At 38.2% G+C, this 19,812-nt stretch overlaps 1 protein-coding gene across 2 annotated transcripts; it reads left to right on the top strand.

The window, feature by feature from the left end:
* Window positions 1–1,111: 1,111 nt before the first annotated feature.
* On the top strand, window positions 1,112–19,035 carry LOC146575038 (protein shisa-4-like). Of its 2 annotated transcripts, XM_085275238.1 has the most exons (7): window positions 1,112–1,443; window positions 1,663–1,724; window positions 6,200–6,438; window positions 7,114–7,240; window positions 7,778–7,941; window positions 14,535–14,726; window positions 17,446–19,035. In XM_085275238.1, the coding sequence occupies exons 3-7, from the start codon at window positions 6,372–6,374 to the stop codon at window positions 17,613–17,615; spliced, it is 720 nt and encodes a 239-aa protein (XP_085131364.1). In that variant the 5' UTR covers window positions 1,112–1,443; window positions 1,663–1,724; window positions 6,200–6,371; the 3' UTR covers window positions 17,616–19,035. The 2 variants fall into 2 exon arrangements, with proteins under 2 accessions (XP_085131364.1, XP_085131365.1); XM_085275239.1 differs by lacking the exons at window positions 1,112–1,443; window positions 1,663–1,724 and having other exon boundaries at window positions 6,089–6,438; window positions 7,781–7,941.
* Window positions 19,036–19,812: the final 777 nt, after the last annotated feature.

The following is a 19,812-nucleotide window of genomic DNA, read 5'->3' as shown; positions in this document are numbered from 1 at the left end:
TTTAAAAACCCTTGACCGGTCGAGGCAGATGGCCGTTCCTCACTGAGCCTGGTTCTGCCGGAGTTTTCTCCCTGTTAAAAGGAAGTTTTTACTCCCCACCGTCGCCTAGTGCTTGCTCAGAGGGAATTGTCAAATTATTGGGGTTTTGTTTTGTGCCATCTAATACACAACTTATCGTATTGGGCACTCTAAATGTATTTTTCATCAATAAAAAGATCCAAAAAAGATTATATTGTGAATTCTGCGTGTTTTCATTGTCACACAAATGTATACATTTTCAGCTTAGACTGAACGTGTTTGTTTGTCATTCCTTTCAAATCAAAGATTTTAGTAGCAACTATTGTATTAAAACATTGCACAGACGTTTTACTCTGATTACACAAACCTTATGTAGGAGTAGGTCACAGATAAGAGGTATTCATTTGTAAATTTGACCTCTGACCTCACAGAGATCAAATGTGACAGGATATTTGTACTGTCATTTTCAGACCATAAGGCGCACTCAAAATCCTTTTATTTTCGCCTTATAATCCGGTGCGCCTTATGTATGAATTCTGGTTGTGCTTATTGACCTCGAACCGATTTTATGTGCTACACGGTGCACATAACATTATGGCTACCGTAGTCAGGAGCCTCGTGGAGTAATCTGGGTTCAAACCTTCGTCTGCTTCAGGTCCCGAAGTCAAAGGAACACTGCGGCATCACTGAGAGGTAAAAACGGTCGAAATTCTTTCATATTTAATAAAATGATCCAGGGGCGATTTCAGCCCATTTTTGGGGGTGCTTCAGCACCCCCAAAGATTTCTTACTTTGTTGACAATATTTGCTGTTCGTGTGACACACTACTAAAAATATAAAAGCACACAGTACTTGGTTGAGACGTAACACTTTAACAACAAAAGTATAGATAACCCCCCCTCCCCCCTCCCAAAGTGGTTTGTTCCAGCTCGTCTCTCCCCTGCTCTGGCTCTAGCGCTCTTGCTGCCAGAGCGATGGTGGCTGAGACGCAGCGGAGGTGTTAGTGCCTGGCTTAAAACAGGACATGTTAGCTGCATTTAACCTTCAGTTACTCTTTATATAGTTGGTAGGAGTCAGACCATTTTTCTTTTTAGCTGAAAAACATTACACCAGGTAACCTGCAGTGTTGAAAACGTGTTTTCCAACGATGTTGCTACCCTACAATCTGTCCTGCTCTGTAGTAAAATCAGCAACATTTGACCTTTCTGTTGCTCCTATTGAAATTTATATAGCTTATTTAAAATCTAAAACATAAAATTGTCCGTAGCCTACTGTTGTTACCACCCTGTTTGAAATGGATACTAACTAGCTGACTGACTGAATGCCCATATACCTTATAACTCCTGTTGTGTGTGTGTGTACAGAGACAGCCAGGTTCATAATGGATATGAGGAAGTTTTTTCAGAAAAAAGGAGCCACATTCAGGTAAAAGTGTAAAATCAAATGATCCGTCAATCAAGAATAATGTTGGATCAGTGTTTCAATATTTATCTTTCATTAGATGTTCGTGTGGTTTGGTTATTTGCCTTTTGGTTGAAAGTACACTGAGAGAGGACTTTTTGTTAGTGATCTTAATAGTATTTTTTTTATATTAATTTAATTTGTCATCTAATTGAATACAATCTATTTGTGTATGATTGTCAGTCCAAAGAGGGAGAGAGGAAAGAGGGAACGTGAGGAGAAAGTACAAGGTCAGGAAGAACCAGGTAAGAAAACAGACAGGGAACAGTGACAGGCACAACAGAAACTGTTAAACTGACAAAGAGAAAAAACCTGATTTTACTCACACAATCTGGAAGTTGTGTTCTCCCTATATTAAAGCTGCTGTACAGAATCTGCAAAACAAACTGGGTTGAAACATTTTTATCCTCTTTAACAACATTCCAACATAACATTATCATTGATTGGGGAGATTAAAATTAATGTTATATTTTTATGTGGTTCAGCCACAACTCTTCTAAAACCTCAGCCAGTAATAGGTCGGCCAACTTTTGGACCATCCAGTTGTCTGTATGACTGCTGCAGTACGTGCATCACATTTGCACACAGAAAGAGCCAAACAGCCCTGGTGGAGTGAGGAGCTGTAAAGAGAAGCAGATGCTCTGTTTATATTCTAAAAATGTTTTAAGCTTGTTTCAAAGATTCTGTACTGCAGCTTTAAATGTTTTCCAAAAGCACACATACACTTATCAGTGTTTCTCAAACCTTTTACAGTGTGTACCACCTGATAAAAATGTTAAGCTCTCCTAAGTACCACTATGAAAGCATGAAACTCATAAATCTTACAACACAAAATTAGTATCTGCAGTAAAGATTTTTTCATACATTGCATACATGCTACCACAGGCAAAGGTGCCTCCATTTTTATAGTTTTTATTAATATGTTGTAATAATTTATTTGTAATTATTTATTCTTTTTTGGGAGTGTTTTTTATGTGTCTGCATTATATTATACAAACACATTAAAAGTGAATCTCTGTCCAAAAAATGAACTCAGTTTACTTTTTACTCACTATGAGCATCGTTCATTATTCTTCCCCAGTAATTAAGGTTAGGAAATGTTTTTCCATTCCATTCAGAATCCATTCTTCTTTAGCAGCATTTAAATAACCTTTATCAGATTTGATGGTTTTGTTACAGACTTTTCAAAAAAGTGTTTTGCTTTTCTTTCACAAATGTGGGGATTAAATTGTTAAAATGTACAAAACAGTGATGTCATGTTTTGTGATGAGGACCCAGGCACATAGAGATTGATGAATTTAAGAATCTTATGATTTAATAAAGAAATTTGCAGACTTGCACAGAGATGGTAAAATTATGATGACTGATAACAGAGACGAAGACAACAGACGATGAGGACAGGGAGGATGCAGGATGAGTAAAGTGTATCTTAGCTGGCTGGGCAGCTCTCTGGGTGCTCAGCACCCCTAAAGCTCTGATCCTAGAATCGCCCCCGAAATGATCAGTGTTGCTGCTTTACAAGGTGTAACAATTAAGTTACACAACAATTAAGTCTCACTGCACTGGAACTTTAAAATCTTCACTATTAACTATTTTGCTGCTCAAAGCTAAAGCTACACATGACACAATGCATTTAGGTTATCTCGTGGAAATTAAACTTTCAGTTTATTTTTTGTTGTTACATTGATTTATTTTATCATCCAACATAACTCTAATACAAATAAATATTTTTCTTTTAAACGTTGAGGGGCTTTGTGAACTTAAAGTGCTGTTCAGTCTGCACTGAACACATAACCTGATCCAGAGCAAGTTTTGCTCAGAGTTTAGGTTGAAATCACATTTTCACAGCAGCTCTAAGCATGATACTAAATGAAAAAACGGTTAATGCTTATACTTTTGAGTCACACCTGACTGAAACCATAAAACTAACTCATGTGGTTAAGTTACATCAGTACAAAATGCGTTGCATAGTTACAGGAATTTGCATACTGCCAGGACTGATTTACATAACTGGAATTACAGTAAACAGAACGATTTATCAGTACTGTGTCTTTTTATCAACACAAATATTCAGTCAAATAATTTCACTTTGATCTGGCAACAAACTAAAGAGATTTCCTTCATGAAACTATTGTAAAGCACCAATCAGTGGCCTGAATACAGCGAGTAATGTTAAAGTTGAAATGTTCAGAGAGTTAAACGAGCGGCTGAAATAAAAAAAACCCAAAACATTTATTTATATATACATTCAGAAAATTAAGAGTCTACAGGATTTCTCTCTTGTTTTGTTTGGAGCCACCAGTGTTTTCATTCATTTGTTTATCTAGTTTTTTATGTTCTTTACAAATTTCTAACTACATGTTCATTTGATATGACTGAAGTAGAACACATTCAGTTATTCCATTTTGTAAAGAGTGAAAGGTGTCAAACACCTCCTTTTCATCCAGCACCTGTTATTTCTACTCAGGGTTTTATGTTTTCTTGAAGCAGCTAACACAAAGAAAGCCTCTCTATGTAAAACGTGTGCCACGCCTCGAGGCTTGCTTGCGTCACAGTATTGTCTCTGTCCGAAGCCACATCGGTGTTTGTTTTCTTGTCTTTATATGGAGTTTGTCTTGGAGTCTGTGTTGTGCCGGGAGGCAGGCATTTGGTGACGTTGGACTCCATTGCTAAGGTAACATTGGCCAAAGTGACCCACCTTTTTCAATAGGAGCAAGAGAGAGGTCTTGAGCCTCAAAGTAGTTAGAATAGTCCCGTCGTAGAGTCAACAAGAGTCTGTTACATAGAAGTTAAACGACAAGCTATTAAAGACAACCAAGATAGTTAAGGAAGATTGATAAATGATAGGTGGACTCTACAGTTGGCTACAAAAGCAATAATCAGTAACATCTACAAGTAGTTTATGTTGTTGACATGACATGCAGTTATGCAGTAACAGCTACTGCATAATAAAAGCCTAGTAAACCATTTAAACAAAAACACAAAAGACAAAACAGTCACTCATCCACCTACTGGCTAAGAATGGTGGCAATAGCTGCTGCTTCTCATTCTACATGTGACCATGTGCAACAGTTGGAGAAAGGAAGCCATTGCTCGTCGCCACGGCCTTGAATACCAGCCATCGAATATAACAAACATCAACATCGTTGTCTAAACATGACTTGTAAACAGCCATGTGAAACCGTTGATCTATACATTATTCACTGCAAATGGATGTAGCCATGGCTACATTTGAGACATTGTGACTCATACTGAGTTATTTGAGCCGTTTAAAGTGTTCCTCTGTTCCATCTGCACTTAGCCTGCCAACTGTAAGAAATGTCCAACCCCTGTACTGCACACAGGCGTTTCTCCACAAAGCACTAAGTCATGTTTTGCTTGGGGATCTTATTTATTTCACTCAGTGACTTGCAGATTCATTTTTAAGTTTTATGTGATGCATACTTTTTTCTGGATTTGTTTGGTTAATATTCTGTCTCAATGAAAGCACAACACCATTAGAGACTAAGCTATTGCCTCATTAAATATGGTCCCAGTGGAAAGGTGGCTGTCAAGAAGCCATTTTTAAGGAAGGGAAATGTGGGCAAAGAGTCCGAGTTATGTTCATCACACATAAAACCGGACAGAAAGTCAGTGGCAACAGGTTTTGTGGAGTGCTGAATCCAAATTTAAAATTGTCAGTATGTATGCAGGATGTCAGGAGAGAGGTACAACAGTGAATGTAAAACACATCTGTAAAACATGGTGGAGGCTCTTTCATGCTTTGGGCTGCATTTCAGCAGGTGGTGCAGGGGATCGTGTCAAACTGACGGAATAACAAGTGCAGAAAAAACACATTTTGAGACAAAACACAATATTCAGGTGTCTCATTGGCAGTATTTTCATTATGTAGTATGACAATGATGGCAGGTACACTGTCAAGGCAGTAAAAGCATTCCTGGTTAGCAGTGTGGGAGCAGTATGGGACCATCTTGACTGAGAACAGAACAAAAAGCACCAACATGCAAATAAAAGCTTTGAATGTCCTTCAAAAAGCCTGCAGAGCTTTACATGAAAGCTGCCTTATTTTAGGCTGTACTGAAGAATAGTTAGAATTATACAGACATTATTTTTGCCTTATATACTGTATACTTGCACATGTGTAAGCACTTTTTCCAAAAACATCACTACACCCATTTCCCCAACATAATGAAATGACAAGTGGCTCAAAACATTTACACTGTACTATAAAAATACGACTACAGGCAAAATATTAAATTTTAAAAACAGCTTGTCCAAAATGTAATGTCTTATGATTTAACTGTTAGGTAAAAATGCATTTCACTGTGGTGGTTTGTCAGAAACAGCAAAGAGTTAAATGTACAATATTTCTGAAATATTGCGAATTACAAGTCTGTAAACTACTTTTTAAAATGCATAGTAATAAGATAGTGTAAAATAATTCACTGGTATTCAAGCTAGTTAGCACTGGGTAATATTACTATTCGGATACCCGAATAAATAAAATACGCAATAATTTTTACATTAGTATAAATTGTAAAAAAAAGAGGGAAAAAGTATTTTTTTCATCTGCTCAATAACTCACCGGAAAAAGACGACAAGAGGGAAGAATAACTTCCGCTCGTGTCTGCAGCCTCGTCTCTTTAAACATTTCTGTTAACAATTTCTTAAAAGACTTTTTGTTCGCAGCTCGTAACCGTGTGTAATGATGTGTTTACAGACCCGTGATTCTGCACAGTCCGTGGAATAAGTGTGTCAGTGGGCTGGAACACGACCTGAGTGAGGCGGCTTCGTGTATAGACGATCTGTGCAGCAGTCCGTGCGGAGCAGAGTAACTGTCGGGGAAGATTCCCGGGTCCGTGAGTGAATCCGGGAAAGTTTTACACACGGACATGGCGTCAGGCCTGTGTTCTGCTGCCGTGTTGGCTCTGTTTGTGATCCTGTCCCCTTGTGTATCCGGTAAGTTTAATTATGTTCATCCTTAAACGGCCGCTGTGTTTTCTTGTAGCCGCTGACCATCAAGCAGTCTGTGATGTTACTTCAGACCACGTTTAGGGCGAAGTCAGTGACGTAGCGTCTAATTATCCGAAAACTTTTCATTTTTATGACAGGCCATAAAACTCATCAAGACATGTTTTCTTTTGTTTTTTTTAAGTTACAGTTGTGTTTTAAACCTTTTAATAACACTGTAGGATTAGTTTGTTACAGACCCATAAAAAAAGAAATGAAAGTCATTTAAAAATAATATACAATCAGTCAGTGTCAGTGGCTATTTTCACATGTTTTAGGTTATAGTTTTTATCCACTATATTCTGGTCACTCGAGCTGCCCGCTAATTAACAAGAAACGCGTGAACGATCATTTAGCAGCAGTACAAACTACATCCTTCAGAGTGACCACCAAGTGGAAGCAGCAGGGTTTCAAACTCAGGGCTGAGCATAGATAAGTGTGTGAAAACATCACCTCTGTACAGCGTAGTACACTTTCAAGAGCTACAGTGACAGTGAATCACCAATTCCCTAAAAGTCAAAATGTTGCAGTGCTGAAAAGTTAATTTTAATAACTAATTGATTGACCTGAAATGAGCTAACTTTTGCTGCCCCTCTCTGATTTTCTCGGTCTGCTCTGTTACAGCAGGGGACGACTGCCTGGCTTACAGTGGTAAGGAAGCCCAGGAATGCCATAGAGGCTTTTGCTGTGGGGACTGCAACAGCAGATATTGTTGTTTAGATCCGTCAAAACGCTTTGATGAAGAAGAGTGGTATGTTTTCATTTTCAATCTGCAATCCACAAAAAAACCTGCATTTAGCTAGTTTGTGTAAAATGAACAATTTCCTATTTTAGAAAGTGATTTCTTTTTAAGTCTCTCTTTTCTCCCAGTATAAATGTGTTTAAGGCCACATTTAAGCTGTTAAAAAACAGGACACAATGTCTTCCTGCGCACGGCCATCAGCATAAAGCCAAAGTGCACTAGACTGAAACGAAGGCCTTCATTCACATAACATTCATCAGTGTGCTGCTTTGCTTACTCGCTGGAGGACTGACAGGGTATCTGGGTAGAAAAAGGGCTTTTGCATGCTGTGTGCTGGTTGTTGGAAGATAACACACCTACACCTGTTTTTCAGTCAGTGTTGCAAAAAACGTAGCAGACACAACTATAGCATGAGGAGTTGTTGCATAGTTGGAAGTTTTGAAAATCGACAGTAAACAGACCGTAGGCTAGCTGTAATACTTTGTTTTATTTTTGTTTTTTTCCTATTTTGTTTTGGGCATAATCCCTACTTTGCTTCTTTTTCAGCAGCAAAGATCCTGAAAAAAATTTTCAGGATCAGTTAACTGCTTTCAACAACAAAACATTACTCATTCTCATTGTTGGCATGAGCATCATCCCCTTTGTATTCCTCATCTTCTGCTGCTGCGTCTGCCCCAGCTGCTGCCTGTACAAGCTGTGCAACAAACGTGGTAAGTATTACTAGAACTAGTACTTTAATTTGGGTGATGCTTTTTTGACTGTACTCTGTTGTGAGCAAAGACAACTTTCGTCATTCGTGTGAAACTTCTGGAAGGCACCTTTACATTTACTACAGTTGGTGCATTGTAATGTAAAGTTATTGCAGTCAAAAAATATTGGCAGTTACAGATACATGAACAGATTCTCACACGCTTTCTCTGATGACGGATTTTACTTTACTCAAACCTCAGCGGACACAAAGTATAGTCAAGGCTTTAGATATAGATCTGAAGGCTGTTGTTTTGTGCCTTTTGGCATTTACAGAATATTTCAAGCTCTCAAAACACAATTTTCATGCATTGATGCCTTAAACTTAAGAGTAGGCACTGTGGCATGACGGAGTTTAAGGCACCTCATTTGTTTCTATAGTGGCTAAAAGATAAAACCCTATGAAAATGCGAATTAAACGTTCATCAGTAGCTGTTGACTTTCTTTTTTTTTTTTCTTCTCGATGTCTTTTATCAGAGATGAAAAAGTCCACAAAGACAATAATGTGATTATCTTTACTCACTGGTAGGGCTGCAACTAACGATTATTTTCATACTCGACTAATCTTAATTCCTTCGATTAGTTGACGAGTCAGTGATTATTTAAACAAATCTCTGCTTCCTGTCGGCAAAACTTCTCATTCTAGTCTTCAGTAACTCAGCTGCTGAAACCTGTGAAACGTATCCGTCTTCTAGAACAAACCTGTTAGTCAACTAGAAAAGACGGCTGAGTTCCTCTGAATAGAGCCATATTCACAGTAAGTCGGAGCCTTGCAGGACAAAACATGTCAAACACTGAAAAAGATTAGTGATGCTGGATTTCACCTCCTGCCTGTGTGATGCAATATGCAAAAACCTAAAGTGCCCGGCTCAGTCAAATGAATGAAGTACTTGGAACACTTCATGTGAACAAGGACCTACAGTATTAGTGTGAGTCTGACATTTGGGTGATTTCTCATACATTGCAGTGATTGACTGGTGAGTTGGAGCATTTGTCTGAGACCATGAGGGCCTCGTTTGTAGACTGTTGGCTCACCTACCACATGACTTTTATTACCTCAGCAGTTTGGTCTGACAAGAAACAAAACAACTGAGATACAGAGCCTCCCCTGACCTAATGTTTCAGAATCACTGCAGTATTGGAGGCTTTGTAAACTTTTCAGCTCCTCATTGGTGTTTGATTAGGATTAGGTTACTCACTACAGCCTGTACATACTTATAGTTATAGAATATTCACAACATACTTCATACCGTGTACATTATAACATACCATAATAGACCCATTTCTGTAATATACTCACATATCTATATTATTGCTAATATATATTGTAATATATCTATATCACTAAAGCACTTCTGGATGGATGCAACTGCATTTCGTTGCCCTGTACCTGTGCATGTGCAATGACAATAAAGTTGAATTCTATTCTATTCTATTCTTTTGCCTTCCATTGGTGTTCTTGGTGAGCGTATATGCCACAGGGCAATGAGTCAACACGTCATCAGCGATAATTGGTGTTTAGAGTTTGTGCCTAAGTTTGATGCTGGTGTGATTTTTGGGGTCATGTCTTTACTTGATTTTTGCTTCTGCTTACTCTGAGTGCTTTAAATTCCTTGAGCTCAGCCGTATCAATTTTTCAAATACCAACTTTAAGGCGCTCAGAAACAGCTGTGTGGGGCTTTGAACTCTAGCATCTTTATTTTGTTTTTTGTTTTTTTCTCAAATGACATGAAAAGATCAGAGCCAGCAGTTAACTGATCCTACTGAGTATTGTCTCTGTAGCCAGAGAATCATTGTCAATATTTCAAACCTGTTAGACACAGCATAGCTGTAATTAGAGCTGGGCGATATAACGATAACGATATGTATCGCGATATAACTTTTACTCGATAGAGAAATTACGCTATCGCGATAGACCTCGCCGCTCTTGTCCTCAAAAAAAAAAAAAAAAAAAAAAAAGGTCAGCCAATCCAAATTAAGTAGCGCAGAGCCAAACCAATCACAGCCGCAGCGTCACGTCGCGTGACTTGTTACGTACAGCACAAGTGCCAAGCCGCACGTGTGTTTGTTTGGGAAGCAGCCAGCGGGTAATGGAGGAAATGAGTGTGCCGACTGGAAAAATCAACCGAGCGTGACCGAAGAGAAAACAGATGATGGTTCCAATGCCGGAGAGATTGTCGAACGGAAGAGCCATAGAAGTTCCGTAGTGTGAAGGTATTTCGGCTATTTCAAGTCTGACAAAAAACAGAGTAGCGTGCACTGTAAATTGTGCCGAAAGCAAGTCTGGAAATACAATAAACTGGTGCATGCGTCACACTGTGCGCCACGTTATTGTTTCGGTGAAATGAATTTCTACAATACTGTTAATTCTACTCTCTGCAGTGTTTAAATGCTTACATATACACACAGTTACTGTCCCTCCACACATACGACTCGGTTCTGCTTCTATGCCCCAGCTTTGTTTACTTTTTCCCACCGAGGCTTCTAGACTTCTGATTGGCCAACATTTCTGCACGGTTAGGAATCTAGCGCCACCTGCTGCTTTGGCATGTTCATAGCAGCGTTTTCCTTCATTTCTGCCTTTATGTGTGGACGGGATTATTTTTTAAAACGAAAACGGAAAATCTCCGTTTTCAAAAATACCCGTGTACGTGTGGACGTAGCCTCAGTCTCTGACTGGAAGCGCTAATTCATCATTCGGCTTTTGTCAGACTAAAGTAACTGTTAAAACTGTTTGAAAAGCTAAGCTATACAACAAGGAGAGATTGAGAATTTCCTTTTAGTTCTCAGTTTATTTGATATTGACAAAAGTTAGTCAGTTTTGTCTGTTCTTCTGTAAAACAAACTAAGATTTATTTTTAGAATTAATATTTTGTTTCTAAGTGGAATTGACAATTTAGTCTGTTTCATTTGTTCTATTTTGAAACTTAAACGCTTTAGCGGCTGCCTTTTGTGTAGTTTGCAATATTTGCCTTTATTTATCTGAAAAAGTCTCATGTTCCTTAAGTACATCTACCCTGTTGAACTTATTATGGGAAATAAATATTTAAATAAAAACAAGCTGCTGATTATTTCACATTTTACTTGTGAGCAACGGCACATTTAAATCTTACAAATATAGTTATTTGGCTTATATCGTGATAGATATCGTTATCGCCTGAAATGAAAAAAACATATCGTGATATGAAAAAATCTCATATCGCCCAGCTCTAGCTGTAATGATTCTATTATCCCCAGTCAGCCAATATTTACGAGGAGCAATAATAGTAGCAATAATGCTAATAGCAATAAGGATTATGTAATGCTGGATAAAATGCAGACTAAGATTTTATAGATTTTAATAATGAACGGGAATTTTGTTTGTTTTTTTACAGTTGTTATTTTCAGTAGGAATTTGAATACCATGTACTGTGCAAGGAAGCCTTGTGTTTTCATCACTTTGTCAATTCTTGACAGTAATGAAATTGCAAAACCCCTAAGGCTGCACAATTATAGCCAAAATGCTAATCCTTATCATTTTGCCCAATCTTAGGATTACTATTATCACGATTAGTCAATATAAACTAAATTAGGCCTTAAAATATTCATAATAAATTTAGAGACATCACATAACACAGATTTCATGTGCATGTCATGCTGTGATCCTGCTACTTTGCAAATATGTGTGCTGTAATAAAGCTGTTACTCATCATTCATTTAAATTCAGTGCCTCTCTTTGAGCAAAAAAATTACGTCAGTTTAAAGAAAATTGTACAAAAACTTAATGCAAAATTACATCAACACAGCCCTGCTTTCCCCATTGTGCTATATTCTTCTTAAATAAAACTTAATTGCAGACAAATAAGATATTTATTCATTTCCTAAAAGTAAAATATAAATTCTTTCACTCCATTCTTGGCATCTGCGTGATGGAAACTCATAGCAAAGTACTCAACCGATCTTAGAGCTTAATCTCTTTCCCCTTGGATGCTTTGCATATAGTGCCCGCATTGGCACTTTGGAAAGGTTATTCCCATGGATGTTTTATTCCTGCATGGCTCTTTAAAGACGTTTTCCCTTCTATTGGAACTCAGTCCTTGCTATTATAAATAGCAGTATTACTTCCAGTGTGGTTCCTGATGGTTTTAAACATGCAATTGTAAACCCTTTATTAACAAAAACCTGGCGCTGACCCCTCATTTCAAAAGTTCCATTCTTCTCAAAGTTATTGGAAAAAATAGTTTTTATCCATCTGAATATAGATACTAACGGTATGATGGAAGTTTTTCAGTCTGGTTTTAAACAGCTACACTCCACTGAAACAGCACTTTTACGTGTTTTTCTTTTTAGCTACTGATTGTGGAATTTCGGTCATCCTCGTGCTTTTAGATCTTACTGCAGCGTTTGATACTGTTGACCACAATATTCTTATCTCCCATGTGGAACACCTGGTTGGCATCAAAGGTGCTGCACTGAATTGGCTTCATTCATATTAGAGTCGCAGAACTTTCAGTGTTAATGTTGAAAAAGTCCACCTCAGCCCCATTTTCTTGTGAGGTGCCCCAGGGCTTAATCCTTGGCCCTCTTCTTTTTTCATTATAGGCTATTATGGGCAAACTTTCTGTTTTTAAATGTGCTATATTACCTAAAGCCTTAATTACTTACCTTGGCCAAATGAGATTGTGCTTCTTTGTGAGCTCTAGCGATACCACGAAGAGCTGTACAGGTTCGCTTTTATGTACATCTGAGTTGATGTTGGGTGATTAACCTTAGCAACAATTGCATTTTTTTTACTTCACCTTGCAGGTGTGTTTTCAGGTGGTTGAATAAGTTCGCTGTGCTGCTTTGTGGTCCTGACACAAATCTACAGCACTCTTCGCAGATGATTTCTTCTTGGTTAACATGATTGTTCTAAATCCAAAACAGCAGACCTGCTTTTGGAAGCAAGCTCGCTTTCTGCTGCTCCAGACATTTGATTTTTGTTTTGACCGTCTGTTGCCTGTCTTTGATGTAGTGTTACTCCTCCGGGCTACGATGCAGTGAACAGCTGTGATTGGCGCACAGGTGTAAGGTGTAGCGCTGGGATTTTGGAGTGCTCAATTTGCTTTGCGATCTGTTGGAGAAGCATGCATTTTCAATGTCATTCAAATAATTCTACATTCCTAATCTCCACCCCTGCCCATCAAATGATTGCTGAATTTGCTTTTTTTGGTCCCTTCTACTTGGGACAAAATTTCTTTTTTATTTAAATAAGCAGGCTGTGCCTTGCCTGTGCTTGCCTGTAGTTTCTAGTGTTGTTTTTACGATGTACATGAAATGTGATCGGTGCAAAGAATCTGCAGATCTACCTCTGAGCAGTAAACACTTAGGTTGCTGTGAGGATTTCTTGTTGCTTGGTTGTGACCAGCCCTATTAATAGGCTGTTGTTTTAAACATGTTAGTGAAAAACAGCTGAAAAACAGCTCAGATGTATGTGCAACCTACAATCACAGGTCCATCTACTTCTCAGGTTCAGAGCGTATCAGCATGTTCAGTGGCCTCCAAAGTTTATTCATCGCTAATGTTTGACTCATAAATGCATAATTGTCCTCACACATGAATGTTTAACTCTGAGTCTCTAGACTTTTATAAATAGACAATGTCTTAATCTTAATTTAACCCCCTTAGTGCTGGTTAGATCCCATGTGTTCATTTAACATGTACATATAGTGTTTATGTTTTTAAATCATTACTACTTGTTAGTTTTGTGTAAATGTGTTCATGTGACATGATAAAGAATGGGTTACTGTACATAACGTAATGTAATTACATGGAAATGCGTGACATGATTAAATTATGTTCAACCAACAGTTTGTCGTGTCAAATAAACACATTTCTATTTTGCAAACTGGTACTTTAGCTGACTGTTGTCAGTATTTACAGTCAACCATTTTTACATTTCCGACTTCCTGTCAGTTTGGTCAGCTCGTAAATGTTTTGCCGTTAGGGGAAGTCCTTCTGGCAGAGAGGCTACAATAAAGTGAGGAACACAATGTGGCATCTTTGGCTTAAGCCGCTGCATGATGGGATCAAATCCAGGAATGTCAGAGCTCCACCCTGTGTGACTCATTGTTTCCATGACAACCCCACGTCATTTACAGGAAGTGGTTGTGATGACACCCACTGTTTAAAGACACCTTGTTTTCCACAAGTTTTCTTTTTTCCTGTTCTAAGCAGTGCCTTTTCATTTTCACTGTACTTACGCAGAGATCAGTTTACACTCTGACGATGATAAAAATCTCTCAAAGAGTTTCTTTGAGTCTCTGTAAACTTCAAAAGTGTAAATCTGTGTATATTCAATAAGCAAACGACATCATGTTTAGTTTCTTTGATGCAGACCTTAAGGAGAGGATGATAAATTATGTATCTTAACTCAAAGTGCACCATTTGCTCTTCTCCTTCCTTAAAAATTTATTTTTGAATCTTTATTAGAATATTACCTATAAATGACAATACACATTAAAGGTGTTTTGGATAATATGTAGCATGTTTCTCCATTTCTAACTTTTTGTTACTTATTTGCTTACACCTGTGATAGAGGCCACTACCCAGGTCACAATGGTCAGCAACACTCCTCAGCATCCAACGGCAGCACCTGGGCCCCCTGAATCCTACCAGGAAATGCCCCACCATCTACCCCAGCCTGGCTACCCAGCTCAGCCCATCCTCACACCGCCCTACCATGGACAGTCATTCACAGTTGGACCACCGCCATCTTATCAGGAAGCCAGTGAGTGTGGTTTATGATTTGCCTTGAGCTCTATTCCAGGAAGCAGGTTTAGCTAAGAAGTCTGAGTTTGTTAACTGCGAGCTGAGAGAAACTCCTGTTTTCTGTTAGTTACTGGGAACAGACCCTGAGCTTCTCTCTGACTCCTCCCGTCCTGCTGGACCTGAACCACTTGTGTGACACACTGAGTCATTTTCTTATTCATAAAGTCGCTGTCAGCGTTCACAGCGTGGAAGTGTACATTTTTACAGAAACTAAAACGCTATGGGATGTTTTGGTATTTTGTGTAATTAACGTGAGAGCTTTGACAGCCATGAATAAGTGATGACAGCAATTACATCACTGTTTTATGATCAGCTCAGAATAAAATCTATATAGTCTATAACTTGGCCAGTAATGTTTTCAGACTGTCAGCCAGTTTCCTTGCAAAAGCTAAGACTTTTCTTATAACATGTTTGTCGCTACTGATGTGATTTTACATTCATTAAAGACTCAGAAAGCTGCCTTGCTTTTTTCAGTTCAATGTGATAGTGCTATGGCTGTAAGAGCCATTATCTATCAGTGAAGACTGAAATCAGATTATAACAGATTAAACTGGGGAACATTTTTTCTGAGAATCTCATTATGCATTTCTATCCAGTAATGGCAGAAACACAAAAAAGGAAAAGAAAAAAGAAAGAAATGTTTAGAGAATAATTATTCAAACAACAAAATGGTCATAACCTGCTGTGAAGGCAGGTTTTCATTTAATAAACTGACCTGAAGGTGGAGTCTGTTGCTGTCTGGGTAACTAATATCACAGATCCATCAGTAAACTGTGTCTAATGAGTTTCTGTAGATTTTTATCATCAGTTCCTGGTTCCGACATTTTGTCCCTGTCAGGTTACAGCTGAATAATTAGAAAAGATTGATTTAAAAATCAAATGCAACATTTGGATTCCAGCTTTCCAGCAGACATTAAAAGTGATGATGAAAGAGGGACGATCAATATCCTGCTCAGCACTGAGTGGTCTTCATATTTCTCATGCTCTTTATTTACCTGTTGCCATGGTGAATCGTGATGCCACAACTCCATTGATCATGGCTTTCTTTCTTTACTAATGCAGATGCTTAACTCTGGGTGAATATACTCAAGGTTGATTGAACTAAATCTGATCAGCTGTTCTGAAACAGGAAACTCAGAGTTATCTCAAAGTGAATCAACTCAGTTTATTTTTAAACTTAGTTTTTTGTAAATGCTTCCTGGAAAAGAGGCCCGTATTTAACTAAAGAGAATATATTTGTTTGCAGAACCAGGTGAAAGGTAGGCTTTGAAACCCAAAACTGCGCATCTGTGGAAATATTAATAGTAGGGCTGCCACAAACGATTATTTTGATAGTCGACTAGTCACAGATTATTTTTGCGATTAGTCGACTAATCAGATCATCATCCATTGGACGCACAGCTTATTGCACCAGCAGCATCTGATCTGCTCTTATATAACTATCATTAGCTTACAGCTTTAAGTGTTTCAGGTCTGTGCTAACTAAAAATAAAGACAAGATGATAGTTTATTAAATTTTAATGAAATTTGCAGATTGTTTCGGTGAAGTTTAATAAACTCCTTGCTATCTAAAATATAACAGGACACCGGAGTATATTCTCGAGGATCTCACACTTCTGATAATCAGTTGTCTTCTTAATGTTTATTCAGCTGTGTAAAAACTTTTTGGCTGAGAAACTTTAAGCTCAGCCAAACCGATTTACTCAGGAACAAATAAAATACTAAAAAAAAAGCCAAACAATAACATTTTGAAGTTATCTAAGTGACTTGTATATGTTTAACCTGAGTAGCGAAAGATGGCAGTGGGTTTGAAAACGATCTGCCGGGAGTCCGGTGTTCTCACGGCTCTAGTGAGCCTGTAACCCCGGCTAGCTATCGAGCTAGTGGGTAACAGACGTCTCCGAAAACGTCGGAGCGCTTTTGAAAATATGTGGTGTCTTGATAAACTGAGCCGATATTTGAGGTTTACACAGCTACATTCTCGCCTGAAAATATGCTAAACGTTTATTTTGTGACCCAGAAAGAATAATAAGAGTAATATTAAAACTAACTAGCTGCCGCCATTGTTGGAAACTGAGCTGGGCTGCGCTATGAATTCTGGGACACAGCTTCTTCTTCTTCTTCTTCTTCTTCTTCTTCTTCGGGGTTTAACGGCAGCTGGCATCCTTGTACATGCAGTGCTGCCATCTTCTGTTTCAGTCCGTTATTACACTCTTAAACCCTACTACTTATTCCTGCGTCTTTTGGGATCTTACAGAGCTTCAAACGACGCGTCGACTATTAAATCAGTCGTCGACGATTTTGATAGTCAACGTAATCGTGGCAGCCCTAATTAATTTGAAGCTCCTGACTCGGGGGGGGAAGGAGCTTCAATGTACAAAATATTTCTACAGAAGTTCATTTAGCCTCTGAGGCAGAAGCTTGTTTCTGTGAGTCATGTTGTGTAAAATACTGCGACTGGCTAAAGTAAAGGTGATGAATCTGCGTCATCAAAATATACAATATATATATACAGAAAAAAATATACACAGTAAATAAACACAAATAAACACATCCATTACTGCCAGAGACTTTTTTAATATAATATTTCTTCTTATGCTACAGAACTTCAGCTGTGGTTACTTTTTTAGTGCTGTCTGCATGTTCAGTCTCATGTAAGCTCTTTTTTCACTTTCCAGTCAGTCCTGCCTATCCTCCGATGCCTTATGGCCAGGCTGCGTTCATGCCCCGGCAGCCAGCATACCCCCAGCCACCGTGCCCCCAGCCGAAGCCCAGTGCTCCACCTGCAACTCCAGACTTTCTTGCTCAGCCTGCATATAATCCAGGTTTTGCTTCATCACCACACTAGGCTGGATCGTGGACATCAGTACAGCCCCAGGAAGTGCTTTGAGCCTTTTTCCCTGTACTCGCATGTAAGTCACGTTACATGGGAACAAAGTGCAATATTTATCATTTCAGGAATACATATATATTAGTTTAGCCTTAATGTTGCTTTCACTGATATATGGCAGTGACCTGTGTCATGTAACTTCATGCTCATATCAAGCTTGGTGGTCTCCCCTCTTTTAAACTTGGATAGTGTTACTGAGTCCATGTTATGATTTCCTCTACAGAACTGTGCTAAGTGATAACAGATATTGATTTTTTTTTTTTCCTTTGTGCTTTTGTGTAAAGCAATTTTTCCGGCTTATCTCACTATTTAAATTCTATTATGGAAAATGCAGTGCCTTTAGACAACTATTGTGATTTCCTGCAAATATGACTTTCTTTGATGATTTAATTGACTAGTTTTACATTGAGAAGTTTGAATTGTTAATTTGCTGACTCTGTCTTTTCCCGAGTGTTCCGTTTCCTGTTCTAAAACACTCTCTAAATCTTTTAGCGATGTTCCAGTAATGATTCAGTTTTACATAAAGTCCCAGCTTTGTTAAAAACAGGACTGAGCCAAAATGCACTGCGAGGTTTACCAAAGGAGTCTTTTATGTTCAGTGAACTAAACATCAACTTGATTGACGCGTGTTAAATATGAGAAAGACTTGTGCCTACAAAAAGCATGCATGGAACTTAAAAGAAAAATATTTTAAAGCATTTTATTCTATTTATTGATCCATTTGAGTCACAAAATGTTGTCACATTTACTCGGCTATCTTAATAACAGCTTCACTCAAATGAGCCTTGATGTTTTGCAGCGTGCAGTTTTTTTAAATGCTGCCATCGAACCTGTTAAATGTTATTAGAACACGAATATTTCTTTTTTTTTTTGTTATTGTTTAAAGTGCCCCGTACGAGTGAGGGTTTGTTCGTGTGTTGTTTCACTGTTGTTATGGAAAAAGAGCCATCACTTCCGCTTTCTGTTGACTGAAGTTACTTGAACATCATTTACAGATGTGACCTTTTTCTTGTGCATCTGCTGACCCAGCAGTACAGTCACAAACTCGTGTGCCAGTTTACATTTTGATGTTCTGTGAAAATCTCATCATCTTTCTTTGTTTAGACTCTTACATTTCAGTGTCGCTTCTCTGTAGACACCATCTGCCAGTTAATGAAAGGGATGCAAGGTCACATGTTTGTAGTTTAGACCATTGATGTAAGAAGTATTTTAATCCAAAAACACTTTGTAGTATGCTTTCCTTTTGTCTAAACTGTGTATGTAGGAATACTGTTTATTTGTTTTTTTTATATATTTTTGGTTAGTCATATTTCAATTTTGTGGAGAAAAAATACTTTATTGTGATGTTCATTAAAGTGTATGTTTTCTTTTTTCCTCAGTTTTTGGTTCTTGAATATTATTAATGATGGTCATACTGCAGTGTGTTTATTCATAATGCAGTACATGAATGATAGCAGATGAATTAGGATGTTAATGTGTGCATGAACTACACACATTTCTCCCACTGCATCTCTAAGAGAAAAAAACGGTAATGGAAAGTGTTTCTCTCTCGCTCTCTCGCTGTCTCCCTTTTTCTTGTCGATATTTCCTGTGTATTTTTCTGGTTTTGAGGATTTTTTTTTTCTATTGCTGATGCTTGAATATACAGTGGAACCCCGACTTACGAAATTAATTCGTTCCCGAGGGTCTTTCGTGAGTCGAACATTTTCGTAAGTCGAAGCACCCATCGCGCGTTTTGAGTGAGGCGATGCTGAACGATAGGCTATAGGCTAATTGCTAACTAGTACAACAATATGTCGTTCAAGTGGAACAGCGAAGTGCAAGTACGGAAGCCAAGGGGTTGTCACATGATTCGGAAGGCATTGTGGGCATTGTAGGCTCAGCCAATCAGATCCAGTGGATTTCGTTACGCGGGCATTTTGCCGTAACACGGGCAGAAATATTGCCGTTCAGAGCCTTCGTAACTTGAATTTTTCGTGAAACGGGGTATTCGTAAGTCGTGGTTCCACTGTACTTTTAATTGCATTTAATACATGTTTGTTTTTTTCTTTGTACAGTGGCGTTTTGGACAGAGTGATTTCCAGAGACGATGCATTTTTAAAAACATTTTAAAATGTTTTAGTGTACATATTTAATCCATTCATTCTACGTACTT

Source organism: Mchenga conophoros, linkage group LG5 (genome assembly GCF_057382185.1).
Source record: "Mchenga conophoros isolate Kocher_MC1m ecotype Shallow Benthic linkage group LG5, M_conophoros_male_GT1.1, whole genome shotgun sequence".
Taxonomy (NCBI): domain Eukaryota; kingdom Metazoa; phylum Chordata; class Actinopteri; order Cichliformes; family Cichlidae; genus Mchenga; species Mchenga conophoros.
This window is presented reverse-complemented; position numbering and strand designations above follow the sequence as displayed.